Source organism: Heptranchias perlo, chromosome 12, assembly GCF_035084215.1.
Source record: "Heptranchias perlo isolate sHepPer1 chromosome 12, sHepPer1.hap1, whole genome shotgun sequence".
Classification (NCBI taxonomy): Eukaryota; Metazoa; Chordata; class Chondrichthyes; order Hexanchiformes; family Hexanchidae; genus Heptranchias; species Heptranchias perlo.
This window is the reverse complement of record NC_090336.1, coordinates 29,360,933-29,380,335: the sequence shown is the minus strand read 5'-3', so window position 1 is coordinate 29,380,335 and position 19,403 is coordinate 29,360,933. Positions and strand designations below refer to the sequence as shown.

At 46.0% G+C, this 19,403-nt stretch overlaps 1 protein-coding gene across 1 annotated transcript in view; it reads left to right on the top strand.

Moving 5' to 3' along the window:
* Positions 1–17,828, top strand: part of LOC137327781 (uncharacterized) — a 49,574-nt gene extending 31,746 nt beyond the window's left edge. The window contains exons 7-9 of the mRNA XM_067993588.1: positions 7,267–7,566; positions 13,398–13,703; positions 17,512–17,828. Coding sequence (XP_067849689.1) covers positions 7,267–7,566; positions 13,398–13,703; positions 17,512–17,828 — 923 coding nt within the window. The remainder of the gene's footprint in view (positions 1–7,266; positions 7,567–13,397; positions 13,704–17,511) is intronic.
* Positions 17,829–19,403: the final 1,575 nt, after the last annotated feature.

Below are 19,403 nucleotides of genomic sequence, written 5' to 3'. Positions count from 1 at the left end.
GCAAGCTATATTAAATATTGGCTCAGTTTAATGGGTTTAGAAACTAGCTGAGGACAGTGTGTCCTCAGGGCAGTTACACCTGGTTTTCATGCATTTTAAAATTGGTGACAATAACGTTAGAAACATACAAAAAATGAAAAAGATAAATAAATGATTTTATTTTTCACGCATCAGGCAGAACATGAGGGATATTTTTGGTAAAGTATCTTATTTAAGTAGAAGGTGATTGGTGTTTTATCAACCTGTACATTTGAAAGAAAAAGAAAACATTTTAATTAGCTCAGAAGTTGTGAAGTCTATAGGATACCTGCTTTAAGAGTTGTCCTGTACCACTACAGTCTGTTTGGTCTTTTCTACACACTTTCTTTGTTCCTTACCTATAATATTGAGATAATTTTATAAAATAAATCAGTGTGCTGACCCTTTAATAAAGCTTGCTACATGGGATGACAGGTAACATGAACATTTATAAAATCTCATTTGTGTGTCATTAGAAAACGAAGCCTAGATATTACTGATAGTGATATTAGTGGATGTGCACTTATGTTCATATAGTATTCCATTCCCTGCTATTTTAGCAAAGGTATTAATCCATTTATAATAAACAGGTTAATACCTGCATTAAAATAGCAGACAGAAGAACATCATACAAATGTATTAAGCATTGATAAGTTAATATTTGGAAAAGTAATTTCTGGGTTCAGATGATCCTTTTTATGTCTAAATGCCTTTTCAGAGCCATATATTTTTTATTGCAGTTTCATTAATAAGCAGTAAAGAGGTATAAGGTAAAGGTAGTGTGAGGGTAAAACCTTGGTGTATGAGAGAAAAACACAGGAATGACAAAGTTTGAAAGTGAGCAGGATATGCTGGAGGAATGGTCAGAACGAAACCATAGAAAAAGGTAATTTGGAAAATGTTGTAAGGAAAGCAAAACTTAATACTGCCAGCATTGATGGCATTTGAAAACTGGAGAGGCATAGAGACATTTAGACATTGTTTTCCTCCCATTTGGTGGTTTTAATCTAACAACATGAAAAGTCTAGAATAAACAGGAATTGCAGTTGTGTTCAAAGTACAAGTTTATTTGCAATTTTATTTTGAGAAAACATCTAACCTATGTATCACAAAGATCTCTTGATTATTCATTTTTATATTGTAAGTATTGCAAACCACAATTTCACCCCATTAAACTGTGTTTACTTCACCACTTGCCTTTACAATAAATGCAATTACACAGAGCTTTTAGGCTTTTGCGTGCGGCTGCAGCAAATATCTTTTAAACAGAGCGTATCTTCCATTGGTCTCCATAAAATTTAGTGGCTGTGTGACGCCACTAAAATTATAATTGCGCACTAACACTGGGTATTATTCAAGCTTATTATAACCCTGGTCTGGTGTTTTAATCTTGGTCACCTGATGCTAACCCACTTGTCAAAAGTTGATGGCTGTAATGGTGACAATTTACAACTTGAAAGAAAAACTGGCAGTGGCAGTGCAAGATATGGGCTTTTTAACAACAGATGTTGAATAGAAGACTTGAGGAAACTCTGTATTTTAATTAACGAAGAATGTTTGGGTATTTTTCCAAGGGTGTAGCATACGAGTTGGGTTCAGGATATGCCAGTCTGGCACCCTCAGTATGTAACAGCCTGGCAACTTGCTCTCAGCCACAGTTAATTTCTATAGAGACCTTGCATTTTTACAAATGAAAGGGAAATCAGTATTTCTAAATCTGATATTATTGAGTTACGCTTATTTCATCATGAAGGTCTCCGTTTATGTTTTTTCCTCGTTCTTTTCCTCGTTCTTTTCCCAGCGTATCAGAACTCAGCTGTAGTCCTGATGCTGAGCCAGGAAAAGAAGTCACATTGCTCTGTACCATAAGTACATTGTTTCCAAAAGAGATTGAGGTTCAATGGTATAGAGACAAAGTGAAAATTATAAACGGAAGTAACTTTGGAATGGCAATGGAAGAGGTATTTTCTGAAGGTGGATTGCCCAATATAATTGCAAAAGCAATTTTCATTCCTGCTGTAGATGACAACCAAGTGAAATATAGCATTAAAGTTACTCATCCACGGGCGTCAGCATTACCTGTTGAACGCAGTTTGAAGCTAATCCTGCAGGGTAAGGCCAACGTTTTCATTTGGTTCCATTACACTGTCGTATTTAGACATTTTAAAGCACGATGGGAGAATGATTTGCTTGCACTGCGTGAGTAAGATACAATACAGTGAAACCTGTATAAACGGACACTTCCACAAAATAACTTACATGGTAAAATCTACATGAGGCACTCTGAAATCATGGATACTCAGGAGGGAGAAGCCCTGGGAATCCTCAACATTGACTCTGGACCCCGTGAAATCTCATGGCATCAGGTCAAACATGGGCAAAGAAACCACCTGCTGATTACCACCTACCGCCCTCCCTCAGCTGATGAAGCAGTCCTCCTCCATGTTGAACAACATTTGGAGGAAGCACTGAGGGTAGCAAGGGCACAGAATGTACTCTGGGTGGGGGACTTCAATGTCCAACACCAAGAGTGGCTCGGTAGCACCACTCCTGACAGAGCTGGCTGAGTCCTGAAGGACATAGCTGCCAGATTGGACCTGCGGCAGGTGGTGAGCGAACCAACACGAGGGAAAAACTTACTTGACCTCGTCCTCACCAATCTACCTGTTGCAAATGCATCTGTCCATGACAGTATTGGTAGGAGTGCCCACCGCACAGATGGGAGATGAAGTCCCGTCTTCGCACTGAGGACACCATCCAACGTGTTGTGTGGCACTACCACGGTGCTAAATGGGATAGATTCAGAGCATATCTAGCAGCTCAAAACTGGGCATCCATGAGGCACTGTGGGCCATCAGAAGCAACAGAATTGTATTCTGTAACCTCATGGCCCAGCATATTCCTCACCCTACCATTACCAACAAGCCAGGGGATCAACCCTGGTTCAATGAAGAGTGTAGAAGAGCATGCCAGAAGCAGCCCCATGCATACCTAAAAATGAGGTGCCAACCTGGTGAAGCTACAACTCAGGACTACTTGCATGCTAAACAGCGGAAGCAACATGCTATAGACAGAGCTAAGCGATTCCACAGCCAACGGATCAGATCAAAGATCTGCAGTCCTGCCACATCCAGTCATGAATGGTGGTGGACAATTAAACAACTAACGGGAGGAGGAGGCTCTGCAAACATCCCCATTCTCAATGGTGGCGAAGTCCAGCACGTGAGTGCAAAAGACAAGGCTGAAGCGTTAGCAACCATCTTCAGCCATAAGTGCCGAGTGGATGATCCATCTTGGCCTCCTCCCGATATCCCCACCATCACAGAAGCCAGTCTTCAGCCAATTCGATTCGCTCCACGTGATATCAAGAAACAGCTGAGTGCACTGGATACAGCAAAGGCTATGGGCCCCAACAACATCCTGGCTGTAGTTCTGAAGTCTTGTGCTCCAGAACTAGCTGCGCCTCTAGCCAAGCTGTTCCAGTACATCTACAACACTGGCATCCACCCGACAATGTGGAAAATTGTCCAGGTATGTCCTGTCCACAAAAAGCAGGACAAATAAATCCTGCCAATTACCGCCCCATCAGTCTACTCTCAATCATCAGCAAAGTGGTGGAAGGAGTCGTCGACAGTGCTATCAAGCGGCACTTACTCACCAATAACCTGCTCACCGATGCTCAGTTTGGGTTCCGCCAGGACCACTCGGCTCCAGACATCATTACAGCCTTGGTCCAAACATGGACAAAAGAGCTGAATTCCAGAGGTGAGGTGAGAGTGACTGCCCTTGACATCAAGGCAGCATTTGACCGAGTGTGGCACCAAGGAACCCTAGTAAAATTGAAGTCAATGGGAATCAGGGGGAAAACTCTCCAGTGGCTGGAGTCATACCTAGCACAAAGGAAGATGGTAGTGGTTGTTGGAGGCCAATCATCTCAGCCCCAGGGCATTGCTGCAGGAGTTCCTCAGGGCAGTGTCCTAGGCCCAACCATCTTCAGCTGCTTCATCAATGACCTTCCCTCCATCATAAGGTCAGAAATGGGGATGTTCGCTGATGATTGCACAGTGTTCAGTTCCATTGGCAACCCCTCAGATAATGAAGCATTCCGAGCCTGCATGCAGCAAGACCTGGACAACATCCAGGCTTGGGCTGATAAGTGGCAAATAACATTCGTGCCAGACAAGTGCCAGGCAATGACCATCTCCAACAAGAGAGAGTCTAACCACCTCCTCTTGACATTCAACGGCATTACCATCGCCGAATCTGCCACCATCAACATCCGAGGGGTCACCATTGACCAGAAACTTAACTGGACCAGCAATATAAATACTGTGGCTAAAAGAGCAGGTCAGAGGCTGGGTATTCTGCGGCGAGTGACTCACCTCCTGACTCCCCAAATCCTTTCCACCATCTACAAGGCACAAGTCAGGAGTGTCATGGAATACTCTCCACTTGCCTGGATGAGTGCAGCTCCAACAACACTCAAGAAGCTCAACACCATCCAGGACAAAGCAGCCCGCTTAATTGGCACCTCATCCACCACCCTAAGCATTCACTCCCTTCACCACCGACGCACAGTGGCTGCAGTGTGTACCATCCACAGGATGCACTGCAGCAACTCGCCAAGGCTTCTTTGACAGCACCTCCCAAACCCGCGACCTCTACCACCTAGAAGGACAAGGGCAGCAGGCACATGGGAACAACACCACCTGCACGTTCCCCTCCAAGTCACACACCATCCCGACTTGGAAATATATCACCGTTCCTTCATCGTCGCTGGGTCAAAATCCTGGAACTCCCTTCCTAACAGCACTGTGGGAGAACCTTCGCCACTCGGACTGCAGCGTTTCAAGAAGGCGGCTCACCACCACCTTCTCAAGGGCAATTAGGGATGGGCAATAAATGCTGGCCTCGCCAGCGACGCCCACATCCCATGAAGGAATAAAAAAAAATTACAAACTACGGACAGCCTTCAATGTACCAAGTCCTTTTACAACTTAAAACACAGAACTCGCAGGTCAGTGCGAGGCAGCAGCGGGTTTTGTGAAAGAAATAGCTTTTGTGAAATGGCAAGCTCTTGATCTAGCATCCATAATGGTAGAGAAACCGCTCTGTCCCTGGGATTGAATGCTTGGACAGCTCTATTCCAGGGATAGAGGGATTTCTCTGCCACTTTATATGCTGGTTTAAGAACTCCCCATTCGACAATAGCCGTTTCACAAAATCCACTGTCACCTCACTCTGATCTGCATTCACTAACCACACCAGCCTCACGAATCAAGGAAAGCACATGCGAAAAGCGAGAGGGGCCGTCCTTTCCAGCCCCAGCGCTGCATCCTTACACTCAGTGGCTGCTGGCAGCTCCTCTCTCCCTGACCCTGCCATCGCCTTCTTTTCCTGGGCTTCTGATGGTGGATCCGCTTCTTTGAGGAGCTTCGTCTTTGGGGAGTGAAGGTGGATGTCTGTCCTGGGTCTCACTGTCTTTCTGTTGCTTTATAGACTGAGAGTCCCAGCTTTCAGTCAGTCCTCCTGCAGACTCACTGCTCAACCAGAAAACTGCAGTTTCACTCCTCCGCGTAATGTGACCTGTTGTGTCTTCCCTCCCAAATGTTCTCAATCCATTCTAAGACTTGCCTTTGGAAGCTTCAGTATCCTGGCACAGCCTGTCATCACATTCTCCCCTTTTTCCGTCCTGTGACTGCCCTAATGCTGGTAGGTAGAACTGAGAAACGCAGTTCAATACTGAAGTTATGCTCTGCTCCAAGAGAGAGCGGTTTGAAATTAAATGGCAATTTAGACGGCAGAACTGTTAAATGAACAGAGCTGAAGGCTGGTGTGTGGAAGGAGGATTCTTATCATTGTTTCAGCTGATTAGGTGCTGATCATTATCTCATCTGGTAATTCAAAATTGTTGGTGAAATTTTTACAGTACATACAGTGTCCATTTTGAAAATAAGGACACCTGCAAAAAAAGAACAGCTGATGCCAGTCCCCATGGTGTCTGTAATTTACAGGTTTCACTGCATTTGACTAGTGAGGTGATTTTGTGAAACTATTAGATTAACATTATGATCATGTTGAATATTCTGACAGCAAGCTATATTAAACATTGGCTCAGTTTAATGGGTTGAGAAACTAGCTGAAGACAGTGTGTCCTCAGGGCAGTTACAGCTGGTATTAGTGCATTTTAAAATTGGTGGCAGTAACATTAGAAACATTCAAAAAACGATGAAGATAAATAAATGATTTTATTTTTCACCCATCAGGCACAAAATGAGGAAAGGATATTTTTTGTAAAGTATTTTATTTAAGTAGCAGGTGCTTAGTATTATATTAACCTATACATTTGAAAGAACAAAGTATTTGAATTACCTCAGCAGTTGTGAAGGTAATTCATAACTTTAAGAGTAGCTTTAAGAGTTGTCCTGTGTCACCACAGCCTGTTTGGCCTTTTGTAAACATTTGCTTTGATCTTTACCTGTAACATTGAGATAAATGTATAAAATAAATCAGAGTGTGCTGACTCTTTAATAAAACTTGTTGCATGGGATGACGGGTAACATGAAGATTTATATAACCTCATTAGTGTGTCATTAGAAAGTAAAGCCTAGAAATTACCATTGGTGACATTAGTGGATGTACACTTATGTTCATGTAACATTCCCTTGCCTGCTATTTTAGCAAAGGTATTAATCCATTTAAAATAAACAGGTTAATTCCTGCATCAAAATAGCAGACAGAAGAACATCATACAAATGCATTAAGCATTGATAAGTTAATATTGGGAACAGTAATTTCTGAGTTCAAATGATCCTTTATATGTCCAAGTGCCTTCTAAGAGCCAAGTATGGTTTTGTTTGATTGCAGTTTCGCTTATAAGCAATGAAGGGATATAAGGTGAAGGTGGTAAAACCTTGGTGTAAGACAGAAAAACACAGGAATGACAAAGTTTGAAAGTGAGCAGGATATGCTGGAGGAATGGTCAGAAGGAAACCAAAGTTAATTTGGAAAATGATGCAAGGAGAACAAAACTTAATACTACCAGCATTGATGGTGTTTGAAAACTGGAGAGCATTTAGACATTGTTTTCCTCCCATTTGTTGGTTTTAATTTATCATCTTGGTAAGCCTAGAATAAATATAACTTGCGATTGTAAATACAACTGTATATTTATTTCAAAATCTTAGTGAGCAAACCCCTGGGCAAAGTATCACCTCGATTACTTGATTGTTCATTTATGTTTTGCAGAAGTATCAGAAATCACCTGCAGTTCTGAACCAGGAAACAAAGTAACTTTGTCCTGTTGTGTGCGTACAAAATTTCCAGAAGAGATTGAGGTTAAATGGTACAGAGGTAAGGAAACAATAGAACGGACCAATGAAGATTTAATGATCATGGAAGAGCTCATACAAGATGGCCTTTACAAGACAGCAAAATTAACATTCACTCCAGCCACTAATGACAATCTGATTGAATACAGAATTCAAGTTGTTCATAGAAGAGTACCCTCAACACCCATTGAACGCAGCTTCTCGTTTAATCTTCAAGGTAAGAGAAAGCTTGCAGCTTAGCCTCGGTGGGGCGGAAGCTTTTAGAAATGTTAATCCGGCACAAAATTAATAGTCACTTGGACAAGTGGGGATTAATAAAGGAAACCCAGCATGGATTTGCTAAAGGCAAATCATGTTTAACTAACTTGATTGAGTTTTTTAATGAGGTAACAGAAAGGGTCGATGAGGGCAATGCGGTTGATGTGTATATGGACTTTCAAAAGGCGTTTGATAAAATGCCACATAATAGGCTTGTCAGCAAAATTGAAGCCCATGGAATAAAAGGAGCAGTGACCGCATTGATATGAAATTGGCTAAGTGACAGGAAACAGAGTAGTGGTGAACGGTTATTTTTTGGACTGGAGGAAGGTATACAGTGGTGTTCCCCAGGAGTCAGTACTAGATCCACTGCTTTTCTTGATATATGTTAATGACTTGGACTTGAGTGTACAGGGCACAATTTCAAAATTTGCAGATGACACAAAACTTGGAAGTGTAGTGAACAGTGAGGAGGATAGTAATAGATTCAAGAGAACATAGACAGGCTGGTGGAATGGCGGACACATAGCAAATGAAATTTAATGCAGAGAAGTGAGAAGTGATACATTTTGGCAGGAAGAATGAGGAGAGGCAAAATAATCTAAATGGTACAATTCGAAAGGGGGGATGCAGGAACAGAGAGAGCTGGAGGTATACGTATACAAATCATTGAAGGTGGCAGGTCAGGTTGACAAAGAGGTTGAAAAAGCATATGGGATCTTGGGCTTTATAAATAGAGACATAGGCTCCGATGTTAGCAGGGAGGCGGGATGGCAGTGAGGGAGCGATTGGGCGCGTGGGTAAAATCTGTCCGGTTCCCACCGATCGCGGGTCAATTGGAGCCACTTAACGTGGCTTCTGGGTTTGCCGTCTGAAAGTTGTGCAGTGGGTGGACTGCACACCCGCATCACAGGCTGTGAGGTGGAGGAGCTCTATTTAAAGGGGCAGTCCTCCAATGGCTTCTCCTGGAGCAAACACCCACACAGCACAATGGAGCAGCACAGGGGAAAAGCTGCTCCTAGATTTAGTGATGCCTCACTCCAGGTGCTACTGCATGGGGTGAGGAGGAGGAGGGATGTCTTCTACCCGGCAGATGGGAGGAAGTGGCCTGCCTCTGACACCAAGAAGGCCTGGCTCAAGGTGGCAGAGGAGGTCACCAGCAGCAGCAAGATCTCCTGCACCTGGATCCAGTGCAGGAAGCGCTTCAATGACCGAACTAGGTCAGCAAAAGTGAGTACACTTATTCATTCTCCTACATTCCGTCTTCCACATCAACGCCCCCACCCCCCAACTCATTCTGCACTGCAAACTCTACTCTATCACATCACTCCTCACACCCACTGAAAGCTCATCCTCAACTTACCTGCACTTCCTCACCTCCCCATTAGTCACCCCACCACTACCACTCAACCCAATCCTCATACAATGTCATGGCTCTGTCTCATACTCACCCTCTGATGCATCTCTTTCACAGTCAGCCGCACCCAAACCAATGCATTCATCGGTTGGCCACGTCACTATCACTCACTCATGCGTATCTACTTTCTCCCCTTATAGGAGAAGAGAGCCCAGAATGCATGGGAGAGGGCAAAGACCGGAGGGGGGCTGCAACAAATGGTCGTCCTCACAGACGCGGAGCAGGAGGCGCTGGAGCTGAACCGCACTCTCGGGTGCCTGTCCATCGGGGACACCGAGACTGGTACCCGACAAATGTCTGGTGACAGAACTTTAACAATATGAATTGATGTTAAAATGCCTCGCCATCTGCAGCATCTCAGTATGCTCATCGCAACATGGCACATCTGTGATCATGCTTAATATTGCCTTCTGTTCTCTTATAGGGCCTTCAGCGACCGCTGTGAAGGTGGAGGGCAATTCCGCAGAGGACCTGCCGGCCTCTGAGGGGGCACCGTGACATCTGAACGAGCCATCCACCAGCGCAGATACACACACCTTGGTGGGTCCCAGTCCTCAGTTAGTTGGGGTCGCACATGGTGAGTTACCACACACACGTGAGCACGGGCAGACACTGGTGGCAGGAGCAGCTGTGGAGAGTCCGCGTGGGTGGGAGCACTCCTCTCCAGGCTCTGCTCAGCTGGACACAGATGCTGAATCCTGGGGGCCATCCTTTAAAAGGAGAATGATCGAGGGGCAGCAGCACATTTGCAAGGTTCTGGAACAGGTGCCACGCGCACTCTCCACAATCGCGCAGAGGATGGAGGAGTCCAACACCTGCATGAGTGGAATGGTGGCACAGTTACAGGAGGGAATCTCTGAGATACTGTCACAGGGACGTGAGGGCATCTCTGAGATAGTGTCGCGGGTAAGTGCGGGAATGTCTGCGATGGAAGGAAGGCTAGCCTCTGTGGAGCTTCAAACACGGCTCATAAATGAGTCCATTCAGGCCCTGACAATGGCCGTTTGGACTCAGGGTGAACAACATTCTGCTGCCTTAAACAGGCAGCCAGATACACTTGCACTAGCCTTACAAAGCTTCACACATGTCCTCCAAACTGTTGTCCAGTTGGGTGATGGGAGTGATGCGGGCCTGGCCCAGGGGAGGGATGATGGCGAAAGGGGACATGGAAGTGGGGACGTCACTCATCGCGCCCCCACCTCTCACCCGCTGCCCCCCCTCTCAATCAGTACCCGCAATGCTGCCTCCTCTCCTGGTGGCCGAGTCTGCCCTTGCACAAGCGCAGGTGGAGCAGTCTTTGTAGGAGCCCTCACAGGCACCAAAACCCATAAGGCATAGGCCCAAAGCATCTAATCGGTCAGGGCATGAACAAGAGCAACCTGCCACTACCTCTGCTGCAGCCTCAGGGGATCTAACATGCAGAAGCAGTCAGAAGCGAAAGGCGAAGGTTTTGTAAGCACGAAGGGGATGGACAAGGTTGTTTGACGGTTGGTGATGTTTTTTATTTATATTTGTTTTTTGTTAAACTCACATTAAATATTATTATTGTCGCCACTACTGCCACGTCTTGGCCATTCTTGACTGGCTTCTGTAATAAGGCCCTTTCATGAAATTCACCATGAACACCAACACTTGATGCCAAACATTGGGTCACTTTACAGTGGATGTATATGTAGTTGCAGGACTGTTTTGTGCAGGGGGGGTGGGTGCTGGCATGGGCACTGCTCTATCCAGGTGGTGTGATGACTGGACTCTTCGCACTGTCTGTTAGGAGAACCATTCACATATCAGTGGACTCCCTGGCCTCACGAGCAGCCAGGTGAGTCGCTGCTCTGCCCATGGGTTGCTGCTCCTCCTCCTCCTCCTCCTCCTCAATGTGGGTGACAGATGTGGATGGGGCCTCCTCAAGCCGCACCCCTCTCTGTTGTGCCTTGTTGTGCAGGGCACAACACACGACTATAATACGTCCCACTCTGCGTGCTGTGTATTGAAGCACTCCCCCAGACAGATCAAGGCACCTGAAGTGCATCTTGAGCAGCCCTATAGCATGCTGAATTGTAGACCTGGTAGCGATGTGGCTGTTGTTATATCGACGCCGTTGCTCGGTGATGGGGTTCCTCAGAGGTGACATGAGCCACGTGTGCAGGGGGTATCCCTTGTACCCGAGGAGCCAGCCCTTACGGGTGTTCAGTGTATGGAAGAGGGGCGGGATGTTGGACTCCCGAAGGATGAAGGAATCGTGGCAGCTGACAGGGTATCTGGTGCACACATGAAGGAATCTCTTGCTGTGGTCACAAACGAGCTGAGTGTTGATGGAGTGATAGCCCTTCCTGTTGATGAACAGTCCTGGCTCGTGTGGAGGTGCTCGTATTGCTATATGGGTGCAATCGATTGCACCCTGCACCCGTAGGAAGCCAGCCAGAGCGTGGAATCTCACTGCCCTCTCTGTCTGGATGAGGTCGTCCATGGGGAAGTTGACGTAGTGCGAGGCTCTGCGAAATAAGCCGTCGGTAACCTGCCTCATGCACTTGTGTGCAGACGTTTGAGAGACCACGATGGTGTCCCTGGTGGCACCTTGGAATGATCTGGCGGTGAAGAAGTTGAGGGCAGTGGTGACTTTGACAGCGACAGGTAAGGAGATGGTGCTCAGCCCAGCCGGGAGCAGCTCGGCATGAAGAAGGCTGCAGATGTCTACGACTACCTGGCGACTGACTGAGCCTCCGTATGAACTGCTCCTCAGAGAAGTCCAGGAAGCTGAGCCTCGGTCTGTAGACCCTGTGGCGAGGGTAGTGCCTCCTGCGACATCACTCTCTCTGTTGTTGCCTTCCGTGCTCTTGTGCAGGTGCCTGTGGCGCAGCACTGTGGCGGATGTGGACGCCATGCCTGGTGATGTTGCTCGTCCTTGGATGTAGTGGTGAATGCAACCATGGCGCCCCCCTCCATCCTGATGGTGTCAGTTTGAGGGGGTCCGCAAAGTAGTTAAATATGTTTGCACAGCACAGTTTTGGGTGGAAAGTAAGACTTTTGAGTGAAAACACAAAGGTCTTGCAGCCAAAACTTTGTCTGAAGTGACAGAGTGCCCTACTGCAATAAATGACATTTTCTCCCCACCTGTCAAATTAGCATTTGCATCTCCCACTGGCTGCTGGCTGAAACACGTCTGTTGCAACAGGGAGAGTTTCCCACAGTACGGGAAACACGCTGAGGGTCCTTCAAAATCGCACCCCTGGTCAATCAAATAGTTCAAGTACGTCAACTATCGGACAAACTATGCAAATTAACATCCCGCCGACTTTAATTGCTGGTGGGACTCCCACATTCGGGAGGCCCGCGCACACCTGGATGCGTCACTGGGGAACCCGGAAGTCAATGGGTTGGAGCTGGGCTCCAAACCCGCTTGGCATTTCAGCGATTTTTGGAGCCCCCCACCCCCCCCCACGCACGTGCTCCGTCACCCGAAAATCAGCCCCATAGAGTACAAAAGCAAGGAAGTTATGTTGAACCTTTATAAAACACTGGTTCAGCCGCAGCTGGAGTGTGGTGTCCAACTCTGGGCACTGTACCTTAGGAAGTATGTGAAGGCCTTAGAGAGGGTGCAGAAAAGATTTACTAGAATGGTTCCAGGGATGAGAGACTTCAGTTACGTGGATAGACTGGAGAAGCTGGGGTTGTTCTCCTTAGAGCAGAGAAGGTTAAGAGGAGATTTGAGAGAAGTGTTCAAAATCATGAAGGATTCAAACAAAGTAAATAAAGAGAAACTGTTCCATTGGTGGAAAGGTCAAGAACCAGAGGATACAGATTTAAGGTGATTGGCAAAAGAACCAAAGGTGACACGGGGAAAATCTTTTTTATGCAGCGAGTAGTTATGATCTGGAATGCGCTGCCTGAAAAGATGATGTAAGCAGATTCAATTGTGGCTTTCAAAAAGGCTTTGGATAAATACTTGAAGGGAAAAAATTTGCAGGGCTACTGGGAAAGAGTGGGGGAATGGGACTAACTGGATTGCTCTTACAAAGAGCCGGCACGGGCTCGATGGGCCGATTGGCCTCCTTCTATGCTGTAACCATTCTATGATTCTAAGTGATTGCACTATACTACAGTACATCGGTATCTTCAAATATTTTGCTGTGAGTAATGAGTGATTGAGAAACTTGTAAATCCATGCGTTGCTAACAATGAATTTCAATAGTTAATTTCTGGGATTCAGGGAGATATTTGAAACATTCTTGAGGGTGAACATAATATTTTCTGCATTTTTAGTTATATTGAAGATTAAAAACCGTGAATAATTAGAAATGCTTTCAGTACTACTTGTGTATTTTCTTACTCCGTCACTATTTCTCATTATTTTCTTTCAACACTCCCTCCTTCAGTATCAGAAATTAGTTTCATCTCTAATCCTCAACCAAAACAGGAAGCAACTTTATCCAGTACCATAACACTGTTCTTTCCGAGGAAGGTAGAAGTGCAGTGGTTCAGAGGGGAGAGCAGAATCGAAAATAGTCAGACGTATACAATGAGAATGGAGGAACCTGCCAGTGAACAAGGACTGTCCAAGATAGCAAAACTAACCTTCACTCCAACCCCCAACGATGATCAAGTCAAATACACAATGAAAGTTTCTTATCCAAACATAGCCATGACACCTATTGAGCGCAATAATATACTTGATCTTAAAGGTAAGGGGTAATTTTCAGTTGTTTGCTTTATCTTAAATATCTGAAATACAGATGGATTTGCTGAGAAATTGGTTCTTCTTATTTGACTATGCAATCTGAATATGTGTAAGAGAAATATTGTATTGGGCTGGAAGAGATGACAGAGTTGATTTTATTAACACCCTCTGCTCCAGTGTTGGATAAGAGCAGTGCACCCGAAGTGTGCTGTGCTTGTCAAGGCCGAGCTACAATCGATCTTAGTGTTCTGGGCTATTTACATGACCCAATTGCACCTCGGGCAGAGACCCAACCCTGGCAGGGCCTTGAACTGGCAAAAAAGGGAGGTCACTGTGGGCCTGGCTAGTAGCCTTGGGGCCTCTGGCTGTTGGTGAGAAGCAGTAACCAGAAGGCTCCAAGGCCTGAAGATCCAATGTGTCACTTACCTTGTGGAATCCTGTGTCTTGCTGCTGGACCCCTACCAGGCACTTTGATCTGAAGAGGGCCCAACTGCAAGCTCACTGTCAGCTTCCTGGGTGCCTTTGCACCTGGGTGCCCATGGACATCACAGAAATAGTCAGCAGGCCAGGCGCACTCCCTCCTGCCTCATTTACATGTGAACTTAGTATAGTTACAGGCCGATCTCTGCCTCCCCCCACCCCCCACCCCAGGGCTAGCCCTAGAAACGCTAGGGCAACCTGAAAGGAGGGGAGATCCAGTGTAATGGATCTCTGCCCCTTTTTTCCTAACTTTTGTGCCCGGTTAATGAGTCTTCCCTGGAGGCAGAGGTCGGGAAAATCAGTCTCAACAACTTTTGATATTTCTTGATGTTAATAATAGGCATTTAATAGGATGCACAGTAGTGCAGTGAATTAGATATTAAACTTTTACCTTGGGTTCAAATGTGCCCTTGTGTGATGGGATGAAAGTCTCCTCTGTTGGCAATGAGCACCTTCTATGTGAAATAAGTGATAGTCCAAACTCAGTTCATAGTGGTCATGAGCCCACACTATAGGGACTATCCATAATTCTTCACTGGCAGTCAGAAAGGCCACAGGATAATTGGTGGGGGGAAATTGATAAATATCACACTGGTGAATACCGGGTGCTGTTTTGAGGCTGGGTTTCAGACACATTGGCCCCGATTTTCAGATCAAATTGCGGGTGCATTGGGGGTGGGGGTGGGGGCTACGAAAATCGGGAAAATCCCGAGCGGGTGTGGAAGCCGGCCCCAACCCGCCGACTTCCAGGTTTCCACAGACGCTTCCCAAATGTGGAAATCCCACTGGCAATTAAAGCCGGCGGGATGATAGTTAAAGAAGCAAATGTATCTCATTGAGGTACTTAAGGTACTTTATTCCTGACATAGTAGATAGTCAAAACGATTTGAAACTTATCTGGGCGGCTTTCTTACAGCTTTCGATTCACGCCTGGTGAAACCAGACATGAAGGGCCACATCAGACAAAAATAAATGAAATAAACTAAATAAAAAACCATTGCACAAAGTTAAATAAACCTATGTCCACCGATGTCACCTGCACCCCCTGCTCCGATGTCCGATGTCTCCCTCTCTGTTGTCCTCGTCTCGCTCTTCGATGTCCCTCTCAGCCCCTGATGTCTCCCTCTTCGATCTCCCCCTCTCCCCCCGATCTCCCTCTCCCCCCCGATCTCCCTCTTCCCCCTCCGAACTCCCTCCCCCCCCGATCTTCCCTTCTCCCCCCCCCGATCTTTCCCTTCTCCCCCCCGATCTTCCCCTTCTCCCCCCCGATCTTCCCCTTCTCCCCCCCGATCTTCCCCTTCTCCCCCCCCCGATCTTCCCCTCTCCCCCCCCGATCTTCCCCTCTACCCACCCCCCCCGATCTTCCCCTCTCGCCCCCCCCGATCTTCCACTCTCCCCCCGGGATCTTCCCCTTCTCCCCCCCCGATCTTCCCCTTCTCCCCCCTCGATCTTCCCCTTCTCCCCCCGATCTTCCCCTCTCGCCCCCCCGATCTTCCCCTTCTCCCCCCCGATCTTCCCCTTCTCCCCCCCGATCTTCCCCTCTCCCCCCCCCGATCTTCCCCTTTTGCCCCCCCCCGATCTTCCCCTCTCCCCCACCCCCGATCTTCCCCTTCTCCCCCCCCGATCTTCCCCTTCTCCCCCCCCCGATCTTCCCCTTCTCCCCCACCGATCTTCCCCTCTCCCCCCCCAATCTTCCCCTCTCCCCCCCCGATCTTCCCCTCTCCCCCACCGATCTTCCCCTCTCCCCCCCCGATCTTCCCCTCTCCCCCCCCAATCTTCCCCTCTCCCCCCCCGATCTTCCCCTCTCCCCCACCGATCTTCCCCTCTCCCCCCCCGATCTTCCCCTCTCCCCCACCGATCTTCCCCTCTCCCCCCTCGGTCTTCCCCTTCTCCCCCCCCGATCTTCCCCTCTCCTCCCCCCGATCTTCCCCTCTCCCCCCTCGATCTTCCCCTCTCCCCCACCGATCTTCCTCTCTCCCCCACCGACCTTCCCCTCTCTCCCCACCCCCCACCGATCTTCAGAGCCCTCCACTCTCTGTTCCAGCGCTAGATAACGTCTCTCTCTCTCTCTCTCTCTCCCTTTCTCTCCCCCCCCACCCACCGGCGTTGCAGCTCCTGTCAGTAGCCAGCCTATCAATCAGGCCGGCTGCCAGGCACGAAACCTGGAAACAACTTTAATCACCATCAATTACATTGCGATCGTGTCGGAAAAGGTAAGTTTTTTCTAAATTTGGGTTTGCCACGTGCACCTTCACCACCCCCGCCCCCCGCCAACCCACCACCATTTTAAAATTGAGCCCATTATTGGGAACTTGACTGTCCATCTAACCCTGCTAACTTCCACATGGAAATGCTTAACACCATTCTCCAGCACTAATTTCCTTCACCTCAATGAAGATAAAATACAAAACAAAAGAGTAAAAAGAGAAAGCAGGATATATGTTTTAGATATATATATATAGTAGAAAAAAGAGAAAATGGAGATGACAGAATGAGTGGGGGGAGGGAAGGGGAAATTGGACAAGTAAGGTCATGTTAAATAATTTTTTAAAAGAAAAATAGGATTTTGTAGTATAGCGTTAATCTTGCAGTATTAAAATGACTTCCTAATGTATTTCCTCGATGGCCCAGTCAGTAAAGGCACCATCCAAGATGGCACTAAGCCATGGAGACCAGAAGGACCCAAGTTCAATCTCTGATCTGTGTTGAGGTTCAGCAACTGGGGCACTTCAATTGGCCTCAGTGCACCTGGACTAAGGAGGGGGAAAATCAGTTCGAGTTCCTGCTCCTGATCACTATCTGGTGACTCTGCTAGCAGTTCTACATTTGTAGACATTGGGTAAGGACGTGACTAGGTTTGGATATGATTCCCTCCACAGATGAATAGACTGCCCCACTTTGTCTTTGGGCACTTGTGTAGAATATCCACTTAGTTGAATTACTGGAAGGTGGCCAGTGCCTGTGGAACTCTCTGCCATTATAGGCAGTGGCTTCAGAAGAGGAGAAATGTGTTTTTTTTTAAGTAGCTCCAGTCCAATGTGAGTAGCTTTATTACTGCAATATTAATGTGTGAGCTAAAAACTTGTATATAAACAATAGTTGGCCCTGGGGAGCCTGAACTTCCAGGAGTTGTTGTTAATCTAACGGTTAACAACCTGATTACAGCGAAAAAATGTATATATTAATTTTTGGATAATTGTAAGAATTACAAACTGAAAGCAATGCTGAATGAATGTCAAGTATAAAAGTACTATTAAAAGAAGTGTGCGCTAAGCTAGTACACAAATTAATATATTGCATGACCAAAACTTGTCTTTTCTACTTCATTTCAGGAACCCCTCCTGTTGTACCAAAAATCATATGCTGTTCAGGCCCTAAACAAGGAAAGGAGGTGACTCTATGCTGTTATATAAGGGCATATTTTCCAAAAGATATTAAGGTAGAATGGTACAGAGGCCAGGCAATAATGGAGCCAAATGACAAAAGTGGAGTGACTATGGAAGACTGCGTCGAGTATGCATATTTCAAGTTCACAGAATTAACTTTCATTGCAAATGCCGATGATGATCAAGTGAAATACACGATTAAAGTTACTCCGAAAAGTTCAAACACATCACCTATAGAACGGAGTTTCCTGCTTCAATTTTGATGGCAAGTTAAACCTTTCACTTGATCGCATTACATTGAAGTGTATAGATACTGTAAGTGTAGATTTTTTGGGGTCCATAAGTAGATCTTATTATACATCTATATATGTATAGAATATGCACATAGTTTAATTTGTAACACTGATATTTTCAAACATTATTGAAAGGAGCTGTGATTATCTTGAATTCATATGATTATGAGTACCAATATTTGAAAGATAAACAGTGCTAAAAATGTGTTCAAAAAAATTAACTTTCAACAATTCCTATATTGTGCAACTTTGCTTTCAGCTCTGCAGACAATTTTTAGACTTATTTTGCTGCACTTAGTATTATTTCCTTAGTGTTTTAACCTTACAGGTTCTGCAGTTCCCAATAATTAAGCCAAAATTGCTTCTGTTTTTTTGGGTTGGAAGAAGTTGGAGCTGTAACCAGCATGGCTATCCAAGCATGTGGTTGCTATAGTTGCCATAATGTGTACAGCTTTAATTAAAACATTGAAAATTGTCTCAATGTTTTAATTAAAGTCATACATTATGGTTCCTGACATGGAAGTGTGAAATGGATCCTGTGATGTGGAATCTCAAGGCCAAAGAAGACAAATACGCCTAGTCGTTCAGACTGGCCCCCTCACTGAACTGGGTCCCTGCTACTTAAGGCCACTATCATGCTCGGGTTCAGGGACCATATTGCCAGTCACAGCCCCCTACCCCCACCCCCGCACCCCATTTGAGGCAGCATCACGTGGTCTGCCTTTTCCCTCCTGTTCCTTGGATGCGGCTGTTCCCCACCCTTGGTCATACGGCTGTTGTTGGCCACCATTTCTACCCTGGCTGGCCACTGGACTGTTGTTCAGTGCTGCTCCTCGCTGACTGGCTGCCCCTTCTGAACTTGCAGCTCATTCTCGGGGCCCGTTCTGGGCTGTTTGCGATGATTGGCAGCTTTATATGTCTGTTATTGGATCTTTGCATCTTACGGTACCATCGCCCTTATTCCTGTGTTCCACCTCTTACCTCTCTGTCATCCCCCCCTTTCACCTGGAGATTATACTTGGTCTTGACTCTCAGTATGCAGTGTCACAGGAGATTGACTAGAGTTCGTTAAACAATTTTTTTAGCTATCAAAAAAACAAAAATAATCTCCAGTCCTGATAAGTGCAAGACTGTTGCTGGTAAGGGCATTCTTACCGTTATCATGGCACCAGATTTATAGTATTTTGTTTTAAGAAATGTGTACGAGCAGCTAAAGCAATGGAGCCTTACCAATCACATATTTGTATAGGAAAGCATACTTGTGAATTTTTAGTTCTTGCTTAGTTTCCCTTGTGCATGTTCCTTTGCATTCAGCAAATGGAATGTTTTATTTTAGGCATCAAACTATATATTGCCAACTCCAATTCATTGTTATACTGTCAGACTTGAGTATTAGCGACAGAGGGAATTCTAGTTTTATGAAAATCCTAAGCCAATCAGATTTTTTTTCATATTTAAACATAGTTTTAAAACTGGTGGCTCAGAGATATTGCTCTGATTTTTAAAGTTAAATTGTTGAGATTAGTGTCAGGTATTAACCTCAGT